The sequence below is a fragment of the Tenrec ecaudatus genome, chromosome 6 (assembly GCF_050624435.1).
Source record: "Tenrec ecaudatus isolate mTenEca1 chromosome 6, mTenEca1.hap1, whole genome shotgun sequence".
Lineage (NCBI taxonomy): Eukaryota > Metazoa > Chordata > Mammalia > Afrosoricida > Tenrecidae > Tenrec > Tenrec ecaudatus.
The window spans coordinates 81,075,043-81,092,865 of record NC_134535.1 but is presented as its reverse complement, the minus strand read 5'-3'; the positions used below and the strand labels follow the sequence as shown (position 1 = coordinate 81,092,865).

The following is a 17,823-nucleotide window of genomic DNA, read 5'->3' as shown; positions in this document are numbered from 1 at the left end:
GGCTGTGGGGCAGAACTTCCAGAGGGCAGTGGGTTGGAGCAAGAAAAGGAAGGTCTCTCTAAAGACAGAGGTGTGTTCTGTCACTATGTTGTGTGTGTCAAGTTCGATCCTGACTCATATTGATCCTCTAGGACGAAGTCGAACTGCCCCAGAGGGTGGAGTAGGGTGGACTCTTCCCCAAAGTAGATCTCTAGGGTTTTCCTCCCACAGAGTCACTGAACGCTGGGGTCAAATCATTGACCCTCCATTTAGCAGCTGAGGTCTTGCACCATCAGAGTTCTTTGGCTCCAAAGTCATTTCTTGTGGAGACCCTTTATAATCTTCAGAACTGCTCCTGGTGATGTGCAGCATCTGACTGCTAGCCAAAAGGTTGGTGGTTTGATCCCAGCAACTGCCCCATGGGAGCAAGAGGAGGCAGTGTGCTTCCCTAAAGATGTTCAGCCTCAGAGACCCAGTGGGGCAGGCCTGCTGTGTCCTAGATGCTCACTGTGTTAGAATTCACTCAAAGGCACTAGGTTGGGGTTGGGGCTGGGTTTGGGTTAGGGTCTCCAGGTGCTCCCTCAGAGATCCCCCTTCAGGCTTTCTGAGGACCTCAGCAAGGGAGTATCTGATTGGAGGGACATCAAAGTGGCCCGTCACCCACGGCGGGCTGAGCGGTTGATGTGTGGGGAAATGAGACAGCCTGCATGAGTACTCCAGTGTGTCAATTGGGGTGTGCTGAGGAGAAGGAGCCTCCTGTCAGAAAACGGGGGAGAGGTGAGTCTTTGGGGAAACACTGTTCAAGTGTATTTAGGCTTCTCCAAGGCTCACGCCCCTCAGTTACCACATCCCTTCTTGTTTCCATTGCCAACCCTTCATTCTCTGTTGTCTTAGATACCAATGAATCATCGCTTTCAGCAGTTCACTAGTGGCACCCTGGGCTCCTAACAGAAAGACCAGTGGTTCAAGCCTACCATCCACTCAGTGGGAGAAAGATGAGGCGGTCTGCTTTTATGAAGAACATTTCTTTTTATAAAGAACAATTCTGCTCTCTTCAGTAAGGTCTCTGTGTCAGAATTAACTAACTGCAGTGGGTTTGGTTGGGGGATTTGGGATACTCATTTGTGCCAAGACTTGGCATTAAACAGACACCACATGACATGAGTTGCAAGTGCAGTTTATTGGGCAGACACCAAGACCACAACACATCAGGCAGGGAAGCCAACAGGAGGAGCTATATGCATGAGCACATTTCCTCAGGACATTTCCAGGGGAAAGGTGCATGCTTCCAGATTAAATCAGCAGGGTGCCCTGGGTCTTCAACAGATTATCTCTTTGGAGGAGGACCACCAAATGGGCCATGGAAGGTGGCAAGAATGGGGCAGGGACTGGGGCATGACTAGAAGACCCATGGGGGGGGGGGCGGAGACGCGGGGAAGAGAGGGGAGTGGGAAGCTGGAGTTCACTGGCTCTGACTGATTTGTTTGTGGAGAAGACAATTCAAAACCGTGTGTGGTAATCCCTTTCCCCAAAATGCCATCGGAAATGGATGACAAACTCTGCCTTGCTGTCAATGAGAGATACAGTGACAGATGGTACATTCTGGGACGGGAGAATCAGAGAGGGACACCCCATCTTTATCTGAAAGAGAAGGTCACGCCGGAACCACAACTTTCACCTGAGCCAGAACCACCCTTTTCAGAACCAGAGACTCCCCCTCTGGAGCCAGAACCTCCTCTGGAGCCAGAACCGCCTCTAGAGCCCCCTCCAGAGCTACAGCTTCCACCGGAGCTGGTACCACCTCTGGAGCCCCCTCCTGAGCCATATCCTCCGGAGCCTCCTCTAGAGCCTCCTCCGGAGCCGTATCCTCCTCCAGAGCCAGAACCACCTCGGGAGCTGCCTCTGGAGCAGCCTCCAGAACCATATCCTCCAGGGCCTCCCCTGGAGTCGCCACCCCCAGAGCCATAGCCGCCTCCACTGCCACCTCGGGAGCCAGACCCTCGGCCCCCAGAGCTGTAGCTGCCACTTCCAGAGCTGTAGCCGCCTCCTCCAGAGCTGGAGCCTCTTCCTCCAGACCCGTGGCCTCCAAAGCCAGCCTTGGACGCCACGTTTGAAGAAATGGTGCTGCTTGACACAGCTGCAGAACGAGAAGATGTGTCCTGGCCAGTCCTGAACACCGCCTGCCTCCACCCACACACTGCCCCTGCAGACAAGCTCCCTCTGCACTACTTACACACAGTCACGGTGCTGCTCAGGTCTCCGGACATCCTAGAAGGGACAGAGAGACAGCGGCTTGTGGTAGAGCACGTAGGTGCTGTATGCATGTCATTTTACAATCCTGCATAGAGCTGAGTCTCTAAACTTGGCCACCAGGGCCTTAGGGACCCCGCTGTCTTCGTTGCTGCCAGATCACAAGTTCGCAGGCAGGAGACCCCCGGTACACCTAGCACCGCAGCCCTACTGCCTGACATCAACTATGCATCTCTGTTTCTGCGCTGATGAAAACGAGGCGTTGTGTTCTTGACCCAAAACGACGGAGACAGAAATCCACTTCTGACTTTGCGGCATGGGTTGTATTCAAATCCATCACCGCGATTCTGATATTCAGAAGCCAGGTCACATCCAAAATGTTCAAATGAGGCTATCCTGGGCAGACGCAATGCAGAGGGAGTGGCCTCCCTGCCTCTCCCTACTTCCCCCTCTGTGCAGCCCCCAGCAGGAGAAAGACGAGGCTTTCTCCAGTTACGATCTCGGAAACTCACCGAGACATCTGCCCATTTATGCCTCAATGGTGGATTTTCTGTACCTCCTCTTCTAATAGGGGTGTGTGTGTGTTGGGGGGCGGTGTCTTTGCTTTGCAGACAGATCAGGGACAGGCACCCAAAGAAAGCCGCTCCCTCTCACACAAGCCGGCCCGCTCATGGTCAAGGCAAGCGTTTCCGCTGTCAAGTGCTCGCGTTGGATTCAACCGCGCAGATGCTCCTAACACGGGCAAAGTTCACAGCTCACGGGAGAAATGCGCACTCTTGTCACTCTGAAAGCCTACGAAGAGCCAGGTCTGGCGCCACTCCAGGGGAGCACGGCCCTGCCAATCAAGCACCTCTGGAATCATCATCTCTGCATCTGGGTTCTGGTTCTGAGTCCTGGAGCAGTGGGGGAAGATGCCACACATCCAGTGGATCTAGAGACCAATGTCTCAGACCACCCGGGACCCACCTGGTTTCATGTCAGGGGTTTCTTTTCTTTCAGAAAAGCTCAAGCTGTGTACTGGACGGCTTCATTTCACTGCCCACTGAGCCTTTCTGGCTTGAGAACCCTACCACGCCATCCTAAGTGTTAAGGGCTCAGCTGCCAGCACAAAGGCGGGCCATTCTAATCCACGTGGAGGCACTTTGCGGGGTGGGTCTCGAAAGCTGCTCCCAAAGGATCACAGACTTGCAATCCCCATAAGGCAGCTGTCCTCAGCACACATGGGGGCACCAGGAGCTGAAACCTGCCAGTGGCAGTTCACACCTACTGTAATGCCCAGCCTTTTCCTTTCTCTGCCTTCACCTCCTGCCCTGGTTCTAAAAGAACAGAGAAGTCCAGAAAACTACCCTTCTCCCCTCCCGACCGCCCCTCACCGGCACTCCTCGCCCTCCAGCAGCTTCCTGTAGGTGGCGATCTCCATGTCCAGGGCCAGCTTGACGTTCATCAGCTCCTGGTAGTCACGCAGCAGCCGCGCCAGGTCCTCCCTCGCCTGCTGCAGGGCATCCTCCAGCTCCATCAGCTTGTGCTTGGCATCTTTGATGGCATTATCTCCCTTCTGCTCAGCCTCTGCAATGGCGTCCTGCACATTCTTACACTATGAAGACAGTGGAGAGGGCTTGTGTATGTGTGTGTGTGTGTACAGTGTCATGTCTGCACAGTCAGGGAGAGAGGGAGTTAGAAGAGTTCAGGCCAAGGTCATTGGACCCAAGAGTGGTGAGGTCCTCTTTGCAGTTGTATAAACATGCTCAGACTTATTGCTGCCTTGGGGGTGTCACCTCCTTGTGTTGCCTTTGAGTATAGCCCGAAGTTTTGTCCATCATTCCTTTGGGTACTCATGCCACCGAGCCTGGATCAATATCCCATGTTCACAGATACAAACGAAAACATTCACTATTGACTGCTTCACAAACATGCTGCTGTCTGTGAGGTTGGCACTCTAGCCCCACCTTATTGGAAAGCCAATGGGCCATCCAGCCAACATGCTCCAACACTTACTGCTCTCCCATGACCCTTCAGCTGGTGCTTGGGGCCCAAGCTAAGCAAAATGGGAAGTTAAACCCGCAATCTACAGCCAGTTCAACTAACGTTTGCGTGATCCATTCTTGTCCCTTTCCGTTCATATGAACGATCAAGAAGCAAACACCACTCCTTTCCAAATTAGGCATTACATTAGAATGTCTTAGACAGCTCTAAAATGTTGTTAAAACTCTTCCATTTCGTTAAACTCAAGATGCTCAAGGTGACTAATGCTAGCCTGTAACTTCTCACCTTTTCTCCTCTCTTGCAAATGCACACTCTCTTTCCCACACAATCATACTTGCTCTTTCTCTCTTGCACACACCCACCCTCACATGTGCACACCTGTCTGCCACCTCCCCCAGAAACTCCTCAACCCATTCAACTGGACAAATCTTACGGACATGGCCTTACCTGCTTTTTCACCTGGCCAATTTCCCCCTGCAGTCTCTGGATCATACGATTCAGCTCACTGATCTCCATCTTGAGGTCTTTCAGGTTGTCGCCGTGTTTGTTGGCGGTCACCCGGAGCTCCTCATACTGGGAGAGGAAGAGGAAGACAGCTCATCCTTGGGTTTCTGCTTGGGGGAAGCTTTGACTTGAACCAAGGGAAAGCTGACAACTGGTCCAGGGAGGGCCAGCCCCACTGGAAGTGAACAGACTGACTCATGTACCGCAAGGGCTTGATGTCATTCTTGATCGGGGGCATGTAGGATCCTGTGGACAACATTCCTGGGAATGACACCTGTCATCTTACAGTTTTTAGTTAGAACTGGGGGCAAGGTCCCCCGGCACTCACCTTGCTGTGGTACATGGCCTCGGCCTCGTTCTTGCTCTTCAGGGCGATGTCCTCGTACTGGCTCTGGACCTCGGTGATGATGCTGTCCAGGTCCAGGTTGCGGTTGTTGTCCATGGACAGGATGACGTTGGTATCGGTGAAAGACTGCTGCCTCTGGGAGAGCTCCTGTGCACACAGGAAGACTGGCCGTGGCTTCCCTACCCCTGAACCAAAGGCAGGGAAGGGGCCCCACCCTGGAAATACACAGACTATGCAGAATTAAAAACAAAAACCAACATTATCACCATTCTTCAGCCTAGCTCAAGGCTTTCTTGAGAACTAGGGGGAAGGAGTATCTGTATTTTTGAACTTCCTAGATAACCCTTCTGCTGGTTTTTCAAAATGTCCCCAATTGATGGAAAATGCCCCCAGGTGACTTCCTGTTTCACCTTTGTGCACTGGGGTCAGGGGAGGATAAGAATCCATGTTGACCCCTGAAGTACACTGGACACAATCATGGGAAATGAACAGGACTCTTCCCAGTGAAACTGAGCATCTATGGGGTGAAGTGTGTGTGCGTTTGTTGTTGGGGTGTCTGTGTAGGGGGGTGTCCCTGATGTTTTCTGAGTCTTAAATCCTCTAACCTCAAAGGAGAAAGTCATTTTTCCCCAACACCTGTGCCACAGAAGCCCCCACCCAAGGGTCCTGGAATCATGGCCTACAGAAGTCATCTGGTCCAGAGAGCACATTAGAGGCCCCATTCTACCAGCCGGGAAGAAAGGATGTTCGGGAGCAATGTCCTTACGGCATCAAAGAGCATCTTCAGAAATTCCAGATCCTGTTTCAGCATATCTGCCTTGGCCTGCAGTTCCACCTTTATCGTGTAGGCATTGTCCACATCCTGCAAGGAGAGTCCAGGGGCCTCTGGTGAAACTCAAGTTGTCTCCCTCAATCAGCATCATTCCCTGAAGGGCCCTACCCTCTCTTGGTCACTCTCTACCCTAAACCCCAGGTGTCTCCATGTCCCCATGGCACCCCAATATACCACCTCCCAGGACCATTCTCTCCTTCCCGCCTGAGGCACCATGGTTTCCCACTAGCTACCAATGGCCTCGAATGGGTTTCCACAGCCCTCAACACACCCACCCGCTCTGCTCACCCAGCTTTCCTGAATTTCTCTGAATTATATACCACACTCTTTGTAGGGGGAAGGAGACTTAGCACCAGTGCTTTTGGATTTCTAGCTCAAACCACTGTCTGCATCAGGACCGCGTCTTTAAGAAATGCTCCTGAGAGAGTCCTGCTCCTTCCTCGGCTTCTTAAGAGAAGAAGGTGCATGCTGCGTTCGCAGGTTTTGTGGCCCAGTACGGACCTTAAGTGGGTTGTGGCTAAGGAACGCGCTGGGAAATCTGCAGAGCGTCTTTGAAAATGGCCACCAGCAATGTCCACTAGAGAGACACCTCGGGTACCGAAGAGCCAGCCACAGATCACTGCATCGTTTTCTCAGGCTGCTTCTGTTTTCACTCGCAGCTATATTCCATCTGCTGCCCGTAAATGACACGGGGCTCTGGAGCAGCCCCACTCCCGCCCCCCAGTCATGGAAGTCTCTTGGGTCACCTTTTTAATGGTCACAAAATCATTCTCGGCACAGGTGCGCTTGCTGATTTCATCCTCATATCTGTTGGCATCCAAAGGACATAGCGGTTACATGAGGTTCTACTTTTTCTCTGTCTGTTCTGGCTTGGTTCACCCTCATACCCAGTGCTCTGGGAATAGTAAACATTCTTCAACCGTGTAAACTAACACTGTGCACCCAAAGAAAGGGTAGTTTTCTGTCAATTAACTTCAAACTCAGCCAAAACAACAAAACCCCACTAGGGTCTTTTCTAAAGTCCTAAATCAGAGCCCTGGGGGCATCTCCATTACACATGGGGCTGCTAACTGCGAGGCCAGCAATTTGAGACCAGCAGCTGCTACCTGGGAGGAAAATGAGGCTTTCCGCTCCCACCGAGTTCAAGTCTCAGACGCCCACAGGGGCTGTTCCAGCCTGGGCTGCAGGGTCCCTCTGTCTTTGTGGCAGAGAGTGAGGAAGCCCAGAACATCTCCCCAAGTAACCCACAGAAATACAGAGCTTTACCCTTTCCTCGCATTGGGAGGCAGGGCTTTCTGGGACACGAATCTGTATGTCCCCTCGGGGCTTAGGCCAGCACCTACCTCTTCTTATAATCCTCCACCAGGCCCTGCATGTTGCTCAGCTCAGAAGCTCGGGATGCCTTCTCTGTGGAGAGCCCGTCCACGTATTTCTGCAGGTTGGCGATATACGCCTGGAAGAGAGGCTCCACGTTGGGGGTACTGGTGCCCACATCCAGCTGCTGCAGCAGCTCCCATTTGGTTTCGAGCACCTGGTTCTGCTGTTCCAGGAACCGCACCTGCCAAGCCCAAAAGGAAATCCCGTGAGCTCCGAGGACCAGCCGTCAGCTGCCCAGAGCCGGCTCTGGGCTTGCTTGGAGAATCAGCGAATCGATTGACGAGGTTCCACGCCGATCAGCCAGGATCAGATCTTTGGGGGCAGAGCTTCTGCTTCCCCGGCCTGTGCCCTCTGAGGGTTCTGCAGACTCTTCCCACTCCGTCTGGCCCTGGCCCTGGAGAGCACGTTCCTTCCGCTTCACCGCCCACTGTTCTCTTTCGCAGCTGCTCCCTAGACTCCGGGCTATTTCCCTCCCCATCTCGATGGAATTCCAGGCAAAGGTCCCATCGATTCTGGAGAAAACTGAAAGCAGGCTTTCACTAGCTTCGCTTGTAGGGATCCCGGGCCCGCGAGTTCCTCTGCCCGCTGTTCTGACAGCTGGTGCATTCCTGGGACAGGCTTGTCTGCCCGCGGATCCCAGGGAAACCAGTTAGGAACACCCCAAGGTGGCAGCCATGAAGAGTTTTGTGGACACAGAACTGAGAATGCTGCTCTTGGAGGCAAGAATTCCACTCTTCCCCCAAGCCCCACCACAGGGGGCGGGGCCTCAATTTCCCAGACCTGCGCAGAGTAGTAACTTCTCAGTAAGGGAAATGCAGATCTCAGCTCACAGTCCACCCCCCCAACCCACCCCCCCAAAAATGAGCTGTCACGCAGCATGAACAGGTCAATCTATTATGACTGGCCCATGTCCGTGTTGAATGGTTTTCTGATTTTTTGCATGGACTGTATTTCCATGGATGGAAACCATCAAGCCTAAGAGGACAAAACAACCCCCCCTTGTTAGAGAGAATGGCGCTCACAATGCCTCCACTCGGGAATGGCAAAGAAGCCGGTGGAACCCGCGGCTACGACCCCCATGGCTTGGACAGGAAACCCCTGTGTGTGTGTTCTTTCCTTTGGGTGATGCCGGGCAAGCCGGCCACTGCGAGCATCCGCAGGAGCCAGGTTCTCCGGTCTCACCTTGTCGATGAAAGTGGCGAATTTGTTGTTCAAAGTTTTGATCTGCTCCCTCTCCTGAGACTTCACATTTTGAATTTCAGGGTCAACTTTCACGTTGAGAGGCTCCAGGAGGCTCTGGTTGATGGAGACTTCGTGGATGCCGCCACCAGGGAACCCTCCAGGCCCAAAGCCACCGGGGCCCCCAAAGCCACCGCCGCCTCCAAAGCGGCCTCCACCAAAACCACCGCCTCCAATGCCTCTGCCTCCTCCAAAGCCGCCTCCTCCGAAGCCGCCTCCTCCGAAGCCGCTGCCCCCTCCGAAGCCGCCTCCCCGGCCACCAAATCCACCACAAGATCCAAAGCTTCCACCACCGCCAACCATGCTTGTGGAAATGCTCCTTGATCCGCCAAGGCCAACCAGACTGTGGCTGCCAAAACCGCCTCCACCGGCGCCACCCCCACGGCGGCTCAAGCAGGAGAAGGCGCTGCCTGATCGCCGGCTCCCACTGGAGACCACAGCCGAGCCGCCACTGAAGCCCCGGAATCGGCCGCCGCCCCCTCCGCGGGATTTACAGGACATCTGACAACTCATGCTGCTTCGCTAGGGAGGACGTCCAACGAGTCTGAGAAGAGCTGAGGCTGGAGACTCAACTCTGCTGCGGGGAGGCTGTCAGGGTCCCCTTATACCTGTCGGGCAGGTGTTGGTGTACATGGGTGTGGGCACACCGGGGCGTGGGTTTGGGCTGCCTTGAAGCTACGCCTGCTGAGTGAGGTTCAAGTTAATAGCTATTAAAAATCTGCTAATCAGCTCCATCCCAGAACTTGCTTTGATTGCAAACCTCTGTTTATCTGGGCATCTGTCACGCATTTTGATTTTTGTAGGATCATCACAAGAGGAGATCAAGTCGGGCTTTCCCAATCTGAAGGCGACCTTCCGCAGCTGCTGTTCCAATTCTGACCCATGAGTTGGAAAGTTTACGTGAGGTGGTTTGAAGCATAACACAGGTGGAAGATAGCGTTCACATTTGGGTCAAAGCAAAGACAGCTCTTTTTTCCCGTGTACCCTTGGCATGCTATTCTCTCTTCTGGTGGCTTCCATGATGCAGGTGCCATTGGTTCCAGAATTTGAATTGCCCGGCTGCCCTAGGGGCAGTGTTGGGTGAGGGGTGCACTGCTGACCACAGGTGGATTCAACCCACCAGCCACTTGGCAGGAAAGACAGGACGCTATCCGCTCTCGTAAAGACTTACTGTCTCCGGAAGCCACTGTGATTCGGCACTGACTCCGTGGCAGTGGGTTGGTTCTGTGGCAGCACGGAGCTCACATGAGACAATGAGAAGCATAAACCAGGAGTTTGTCTCAGTTTTATCTTTAGTTAACTAGTCTTGAATAATGCATGATCTTCTTTGAGCCCCAGATTCTTTATCAATAAAAAGGGAAAATGGAGACATCCATAAGTCCACACAGAAGCACACCAGCCTGTGTGATCCCAGGACGGTAAAAAATAAAATCCAAATCCAAAGGAGGGAATGGTAGGGGAACTTGAATTGTGAACACCTGGCTTGCAGAAGGCTCGGGGTGACAGTGGAAGCCCGTTTGTAAGGTGCACATGGGATTCAGCCTCCAGGGAATCCCTTCTGATCATAGTTGAGGGCTGTGAGTAGTTTTCTTACCACACGGAGAGCATTGTAAAGTCCATCGTGGCAAATGTAGTTAGGTGAAAGTGTCATACCTTATTGCTTGATCTCCCTTTCGACCCTTTTTATATGCTTTAGTGTTTAAAAAAAAGTGAAGGGGAATTCCACATGGTTAAACTTCTGGTGAGTCCCCTCTGACTACAGACCAGGGATGTGAATTTTAAAAACAGGAAGGGGATAAGAATAATATGGCTGTTGTAAAAACAGAATGAACTCATGTCCGTAGTATGCTAAATATGATAAAAAATGCACAGGTGCATTTTGATAGAGGGGGCTACATTTGATCTCAACTCTCTAACACCCAACATCAATTAAGGGAACCTACTCAACATACTGATTTACAATACATTTAAGATTATAAACCCAATTTTAAATATCATTCCTAGTTAATGCCTTCTGAAGCCCCCCCGCCGCCCCCACTAGGACTCCAGTCCTGTGCCTAAACGACATGGCACAGATGAGTGTAGGGGTGACCATTGAAGGAACTGCTCAAGATATTTCATGTGTAAGAAGTGAATGCTGAAGGAAGCTGTTCTAGGTAGCTCCTTGATATAGTTTTTTGTCCCCAATCTGGTTTAGGTAATTATACACATGCAAATAGATCATAAAGCTAAAGTGCTGTCGAGAGACTTTCCATCCAACGCCAAATGCATTCCTGTCTCTGGTTGTCTGAATAACACCCTGATTGTCCATTACTCTGCTGTGACAGTGCTGAGGCCACGCCAGCTTCTGGGGGTCTTAATCCCTCTGCAAGGAAGAGAACTAAGTCAGGTCTGAGCACCAACCCTGCAGAGGGCTTGTGCTGGGCTCTGGTCTGTGCGATTTATTGCTCGATAGCTTTATCTTCATGCAGGTCTCCTTTTCCATTCTCTCTTCAGGCACCTTCATGTCTAGACTCACAAGCCAATATTTGAAAGTCAAGTTAAAAGGAAGAGTCCTTCTCCTCCCTGGAAATGTGGAGCACAGTATTTCCGCAACTAGGATGTTGCACGGTGTCACGTCTCATTTCCCAGTTTCTTTTCATTTCCCTTTTTCATGATCTCAACATGCTTGTTCGGGAGATTATGATCTGCATTGTTTAAGGGAGTCAAGTGCAGGGGCAAGCTTCTTATTGCTGGCCATGCGTGCATCTTGGGTCCCCCTTGTCCCACAAGGATAATGGTCTGTTGGCATTTTGAAGCTTTGCTCTCTCTGGGAATAAAATGGGGATCCGACAGAGCAACACCTTTCTGCTCCCCCGTTGTTCTATTGACAAGATACCAGCAAGTCCAGGATCCCAGGTGCTCACCCCATAGATTCCAAAGAGCACAGCCCTGACCTGATGGCAGACTAGTAAGCCCCTGGTTTTCATCCGGGAAATGCACCAGGTAGCCAGTGGGAATAAGCTCCCAGGCAGGGGTGGGTGCCCACCCCGTATTCTCCCTGTTGGGGTGACCTTGTCCCTTACAGCTCCATCATTCAGACCACCTTGAGAGATAAGGAGCCACGTCCCTGGAACTCTGCAGAGAAGAACTAAGATCCTAATTGTCTTGACCACAAACCCGCACCCCTTAAGACAGCGTCCTCCCTGGAGATAATAAATCTGTGATTCTAAAGCCATTTCTGTGGGTTTGGGTCTGGAACGCAGGTTCCCCTGATGGGTGTGTATGAGTGTTCCAAAATTTTACTGTATCCTGAATTTTTACCTCCTTGTAAGAACCTGGTCCCCAAAGATCCCACCTGAGAAGCCCTCTCAAGGTTCTGCCCCACCCCCAACCAGGGTTTCCCTCCCAGGCCAGTGAGATCCACCTCTCTCGTCCACAAGTTTCCTAGCTTGGCTGAAGAGTGGCCGAGCCTTCACACCATCTGGCTCACTCTGCCCTGCATTGAAAACCAAGCGTTCAAAGTTGAAAACCAAAATGGCTAAAACAAGCTCCTGAACAAAACGCCCTCCTTTTCCAGTCCCGGCTGCTGATTTCAGGCTGCTTAAGGAAGTGAGACGCCATAGAGACATCATCCCAACAGAGCAGGCAGTCACCAGGAGGCTAGAGACGAATGTCCAGCAAGCAGCCCCAGAGCTGAATAGTCCCCAGCGCTGGTGCCCGGTCCCTGCGCTGCCATGATGCCAGCGCAGCCATCCCCAAGCACACAGCCTGTTCTGCAGAGCTCCCAGCGTCAATGGATACGAGGGAGAGTGAGACAGGAGACTGACAGGCGCCCGACGGAGCTACTTGCTCAATATCTGCCTCAGGGACATTTCTTTGTAAATTAATTTTTTTAAACTGTTTACTCAGCCTATAGCTCCAGCCCTGACCTAGTTCTCCATCACTGCCCCAGGCAGTCCCTCCTGCTTTACCTAACATGAAATTTCTTCTTCTTCTTCAATTAAGCCCACCCCCTTTACTTATAGTATAAGCCATCCTGAGCAAATTGGTTGCTACTAAGAAGCCAGGTTGGTGAGCAGCCAGGCCCACCCACAGCATGAAGTACCCAATGCCCCAATCAATATCACATTCCTCCATTTTAAAAGGAGGAGGCGTAGCTTCCTAGGAGGGCTAAAACAGCCCCCAAGCCATTCCAACCCAGAAAATGAGAGGCAAGGGGGACGGAAGCGCAGTCCTCCACCTACAGCAGGGATTCGATGCGTCTTGATGGCACAAACAACCCAGCAATCCATGAGTGCAAGTCCATGGTTGAGCGTCCAGTGTTGTGCCTGGGACATAGTAAATGCTCAGGAAACGTCACTTCCTTCTCCATTGCTGCAGACATCCACCACCATCTCCCACTGTCATTGAGTTGACTGGGACTCATCTCGACCATCTATGGGGTTTCCAAGACTGTAAATCCTTACAGGATCAGACATCTCATCGCTACCCCCTCACTCCCTCACACACACACACACACACACACACAATGAAGCAGCATATTGGGTTTGACCTACCAACCTTCTGATGAGTAGTCCAGGTGCCATATATTATTCTAATTTTCTAACCAGGGTCCTGAATCACATGATTTCAAAAATGGGAATTGAGACCTTCCAGATGTGCTCTCAAAGGGCAAACTGCCCCCTTCCACATCACGGATTGCGTTCCTCTTACTGATCCTGGTTGACTAGAAAGCTGTCGAGTTAACGGCATTGTCCTGATATGTGTACATGTTGGTTTCCATCCACAGCATGCCTCCATCACCAGAGTGATCAGAAAGGGCCTTTTATAAAAAGCTGTCTCAGTACCAGATCACCTTCCAGCCACACAGTTTCCCTGGGCCACGTACTCCTCCCCATCTGGCACAAATACTCTTTACATTTGCCCTAAGCCAGGTAGCCATGCACGGCAATAGATGGAAGAAAAATCCAATTGTCCAATATTTTAATCCTCTCCCGGTCGTGATTGCAGAAAAGTGAGATTAACGCGGTCACATGGCTCATGCCTTCCAAGCAATTCAGAGACTCTTCAATTGTCCCCGAGTCCATGCTGCCCTTCCTACCCAAGCCCCCCTCTAGGGAAGCCTTCCTTTAGTCCTATATGATACTGCTGCCATTGACTGCTATCATTCGGCGCCTCGTATCTGGACACCTGCCATTTTGCAGTAGCTCCCTCATGTGCCCACGGAGAGCTCCAGCGGGCTTTCCAGCCCGCACTGTCCATCTCATCCTCAGCCCCATCACCTCACACTTCTTTCCCATTTAAGACTACCATTCAACCCCCACCCTTGGGTAAGCTCCTTACTGTCTCCAAGCTTTCCCGCGTGGGTTGGCCAGGAAATAATGGTAGGAAGAGACGATGGGAACACAGAAAGAGGGGGAAAGAATAAGCTTCCTCTTCAGAGGCCAGTGACAGACCCCCTTTGGAGGTCAAATGACCCTTTCACAGGGGTTGCCCGATTCATTACAGTTGCAAAATTACAGTGATGAAGTAGCGACAAAAATAATGTTATGGTTGGGGGTGTGGTCACCGCAACATGCGAACTGTATGAAAGGGTGGGATGGCTAATTCTGGAAAGAGTGGTCAAACGCTTGATTCTCAGTGAGCTGGTTGCTACAGGATCTTCCTCATTATTAATAATAATAATAACTGTCCAAAATAATCCGGACAGTTGTTTTTGTATTTTGTTTTGTTTTCTATTAAAAAATCATGGTCTTCCCAACTCTTCTTTGACCTTCTCAAAAGGCAAGCAGAAACACTCCCAGTAGAGCAGTAGGCCCTGTTTAATGGAGCTAGTACCGTCATTAATTTGGGGTGTATTAAATTTATGACATTCAAATTACACTTTTATGAGCCGTAGGCACACTTCCTAGCCCATTGGGAATTCAAATCCGTATGCATGTCTCTAGCGGGATTTCTAGAAGGGAAGTTGTCTTTAGGATCAGCTGCAGTGGGTGTGTGGAAGAGTAGAAGTCCAGGCCCTCTTCCAGAAAACACCTGTGTGCACTGGGCACATCTCGATCCTCCTCCCTCTTGTTCCCCCTTTTCTCACTGGGGAAGTGAAGGATTTGTAAACCAACAGAAACGGGAAGAATAGTGGAGTGGTGGAAGATTTATAGTCTCCTTGCAGCCCTGTGACCAACTGCGGTCAAAACCCAGGGCCAACCTGGGCTTTGCAGAGCCCTGGCTTTCTCTTATGTGCAAAGGAGACAACGGACTAGCGATCCCTCCACGTCCTTCAAGTTTGGGTCTCAGTAGATGCTTCCACAGACTTTGATAGCTAAATTCACGAGAGCTGAAAAGGACTAGGAGGGCTTGGAGGGTGACAGGTGTGGTGTATGCCTCACGGAAGACAAGGGAAGAATAGTGGCAGGAATGTAGGCAGGGAGGCAACCACCAGAGAGCCAAGAGGAAGGCGATCTCCTAGCGGTTCAGAAAGAGAGTGTTTGCTGTCAGACAGGAACTGTGAAATACCTGCAGGGATGGACAATTAGCATCCGAGAAGAACAACTTCACTAAGCCTGGATTCCTTGATCTGCGAGCCCCTCGAAGGCTGCTGTCTCCGTGTTTGGACGGTGTCTGCGAATGGAACTGACCCATAGAAGTGCCTCTGTGAAACGTCACGTCAAGAGTGGAGTGGAGCAGTTAAGAATCCAAAATCTGGCGCTTCTCCTCTATGCTTGGATCGCAGAGTTCACCAGCCCACTGCTAGGAGGCAAGGAACGCTCCCTTCTCTGGCGGGACCCCGCACTTGCCACTCAGAGAAGTTTTGAGAAATGTCCGTCGGAGAGTCGGAGTTTCCAGGAGTGAAATCAGGAGGCGCTCTCTTCTCCCTTGAAAAGAAACCCCGGTGCCATTTCTGACATTTGTCTGAACCCTCTGTTTGTTGGCTTTGTAGGCTCCGGTGCTGTGTCTCTTCCACAGAGATCTACCCAAAGGCGGAAGCACCATTTATCCTCCCAAGAAAGAAGATCCTTGGGAATGGGTGGTAGAGATGGAGGTGTGGATGGAACTTCCCCTCCCACTCCAATCCCCCCACCCCATCAGTATCCGGCTAGAGTGACATACTCTGCGGGCTTACCAGCACCCCCTCTTCAGACAGCCACTCTCTCTAAAGGGGACCTACACCGGATGAGGTTGGCATGCTGTCCTTACAGACCCAAGAGGTGGGAATGGTGTCTGTACTTCTCTTCATTGGAGATTTAGCACCATGTCACTCACTCACGAAGCAGAAATGTCTGCTAGGATGGAGATGAGTGCGGTGGAATTTTATGATGGGGACATTGTGATGGGGTCGTCTAGGTAAATCCATGAGACCAGATCACGGCTAGCGTTTTCTTCCACCCTGTCTTTAGACACGAGCCGGAGATGAGTTCTGCTTATTATAAGAAGCTGAATGGAGTGGTGGGTTTATAGGAGCATGTCTCCTATAGAGGGACTCTCTCTCCCAAAACCAAGAGCCAACAGAGACAGATTCTCCAGGGACTCACTCTTGGAAGGGGCGAGACTGGCTTGTCCACATGCATTTGCAATGGATCTTTGACCAGTACTCTGCCCATCACTGCTGTTACTTTGATTAGTCACCTGGTTGGTATTATCCTCCTGTTCTTAATTACTCTACGGAGACTCCCGTGAGATGGGACTTGTTACAGGTGGAGAAACTGAGACTCGGGCACATGGAAGGCTTTGCTGTAATGATGCGGGTGGTGCGCGTCGAGGTCAGGACCTGAGTTGGTTTCATTCATCACAGTGATCCTTGTTTCTCTCAAGAGATACCAGATGGCCTATGCCTTCAAAGGGGCTCTTTCCCATACATTCCCCCCTTTTCCCTCCTCAACCCTTTCCTGCTGCAAGCCCCTTGCCTACAAAGTGTTTGCTGGTCAGCAGCATCAGGTGCTTGCGCTTCCTCAGGTCTGTCGCTCTGCCACGCGGTGGTGCCTGCTGCTCTCCGTGTTTATCACACAGCCTTCTAGGGGCAAGCCAACTTTGTGTCTCGGATCACAAACTCCCAAAGTCGGACTCTTAAACTTGGGGGGTTGGTGTGTGTGTGGGGGGTCCATGGCTGGCTTCTGGAGAGTGCTTGCAAAATTGGTTATCTATAGGAGGAGGTGCAGTTTCAGAACAGGGGGAGGGAAATGTGTTTGAGATTCTCAGAAAGATCTGTGATCCAAATGGTGGAAGCCTTCCAACGCCCTGACTCCAAGGAGCCCTGGTGGCACACTGTTTAAAGCAGTCAGCAGATAACCAAACAGTCTTTGGTGCAAACCCACCAGTCAGTCAATCCATAGGGGAAAGATATGGCACTCTGTTTCCATAGTTACATCCTCAGAAACCCCACTGGACTATTTCACTCTGTCCTGCAGGGATGCCATGCATCAGAATGGACTCCACAGCAGGGGGTGGGTGGGGTTTGGGTCCTGGATGGATCTTGCATCCTGGGTTTCTCACCAACTCTCCCAGTCCTCCCTCCCAGAACTGGCTGTGTCATCAGCCCTCATTCACTGCCCTCATGCTGATGCAGAGCTACCCCACCCCCTGCCACACCTGTTGACCAGAGTAGAAAGCCCAGTGTTTCCCCCAAGGAGCTGCTCGTGGTTTTGAACTGCTGACCGTGAGGATTGGGGCCTAACAGTGAACCACTAGGGCTATGGTCCCCACCCCCAAATGTGCTGTCGTGTCTTTTGAAATCCACAGCTTCCTGGATGCATATCAGAGCATGGATGAGAGACCTCTACTGTGTCGGAGGCCTTGGGGTTTCTGCTCAGAACCAAGGCAGTGGAGCTGGCAGTGGGCAGGCTGGCATGGAGTGGGGAGGGCTGTGGGTGTGAGTGGAGGAGGATGGCAGGGATGGGGAGGAAGGGAGGATGATAGATTATAGCTTGAATATGAAAAATGTAGGAGACCCTCTCCTTCCTCCCATGTCCCAGAAAGCACATGTATCACTAGCCAGTAAGGATGGGGCAGCTCTTGGAATCCTTTCTCCTTCCTTCATGGTGTGAATTTAGCTCACAGCCTCTTTGGTGTGTTACTATGGAAACAACAGGGAACGACAGAGGTCTTATGAGGAGCCAGCCTAAAAGGTCCATGCCCAGCTCTCTTTGGGGCCAGAGGCGTGGGCGCAGACAGCAAAGTGAGGGCCTGACCCTGGTGAAGCGTCAGCAGGGGAGACACAGGAATCTTGGACCGTGCCCGGGAGCCCTGCCCTGGGAGGTGAGGAGTGAAGAGTAAATCAGGGACGCCTTGTAAAGTTGACACTGTGTTATACAGGAGCCACCGAAGCCGACTTGGAGGA

At 51.7% G+C, this 17,823-nt stretch overlaps 1 protein-coding gene across 3 annotated transcripts; it reads right to left on the bottom strand.

Annotated features, from left to right (window-relative positions):
* Nucleotides 1–1,616: 1,616 nt before the first annotated feature.
* Nucleotides 1,617–9,023, bottom strand: KRT2 (keratin 2). Of its 3 annotated transcripts, none has more exons than XM_075552945.1 (10): nucleotides 8,454–9,023; nucleotides 7,238–7,452; nucleotides 6,641–6,701; nucleotides 5,829–5,924; nucleotides 5,045–5,209; nucleotides 4,660–4,785; nucleotides 3,603–3,823; nucleotides 2,213–2,247; nucleotides 1,781–2,116; nucleotides 1,617–1,696 (listed from the first exon to the last, which is right to left on the bottom strand). In XM_075552945.1, the coding sequence occupies exons 1-10, from the start codon at nucleotides 9,021–9,023 to the stop codon at nucleotides 1,617–1,619; spliced, it is 1,905 nt and encodes a 634-aa protein (XP_075409060.1). The 3 variants fall into 3 exon arrangements, with proteins under 3 accessions (XP_075409060.1, XP_075409059.1, XP_075409058.1); XM_075552944.1 differs by having other exon boundaries at nucleotides 1,617–1,879; nucleotides 1,934–2,116; XM_075552943.1 differs by having other exon boundaries at nucleotides 1,617–2,116.
* Nucleotides 9,024–17,823: the final 8,800 nt, after the last annotated feature.

Bases quoted from the DNA above. Each gene is read 5' to 3' on its own strand.
- KRT2 (XM_075552943.1), bottom strand. From the start codon at position 9,023: ATGAGTTGTCAGATGTCCTGTAAATCCCGCGGAGGGGGCGGCGGCCGA. The intron at 5,925-6,640 runs GTGACCCAAGAG...CTCTCCTTGCAG, and splicing joins ATTTTGTGACCATTAAAAAG to GATGTGGACAATGCCTACAC. The intron at 2,117-2,212 runs GTAAGTAGTGCA...CTCGTTCTGCAG, and splicing joins GAGCAGCACCGTGACTGTGT to CTGTGTCAAGCAGCACCATT.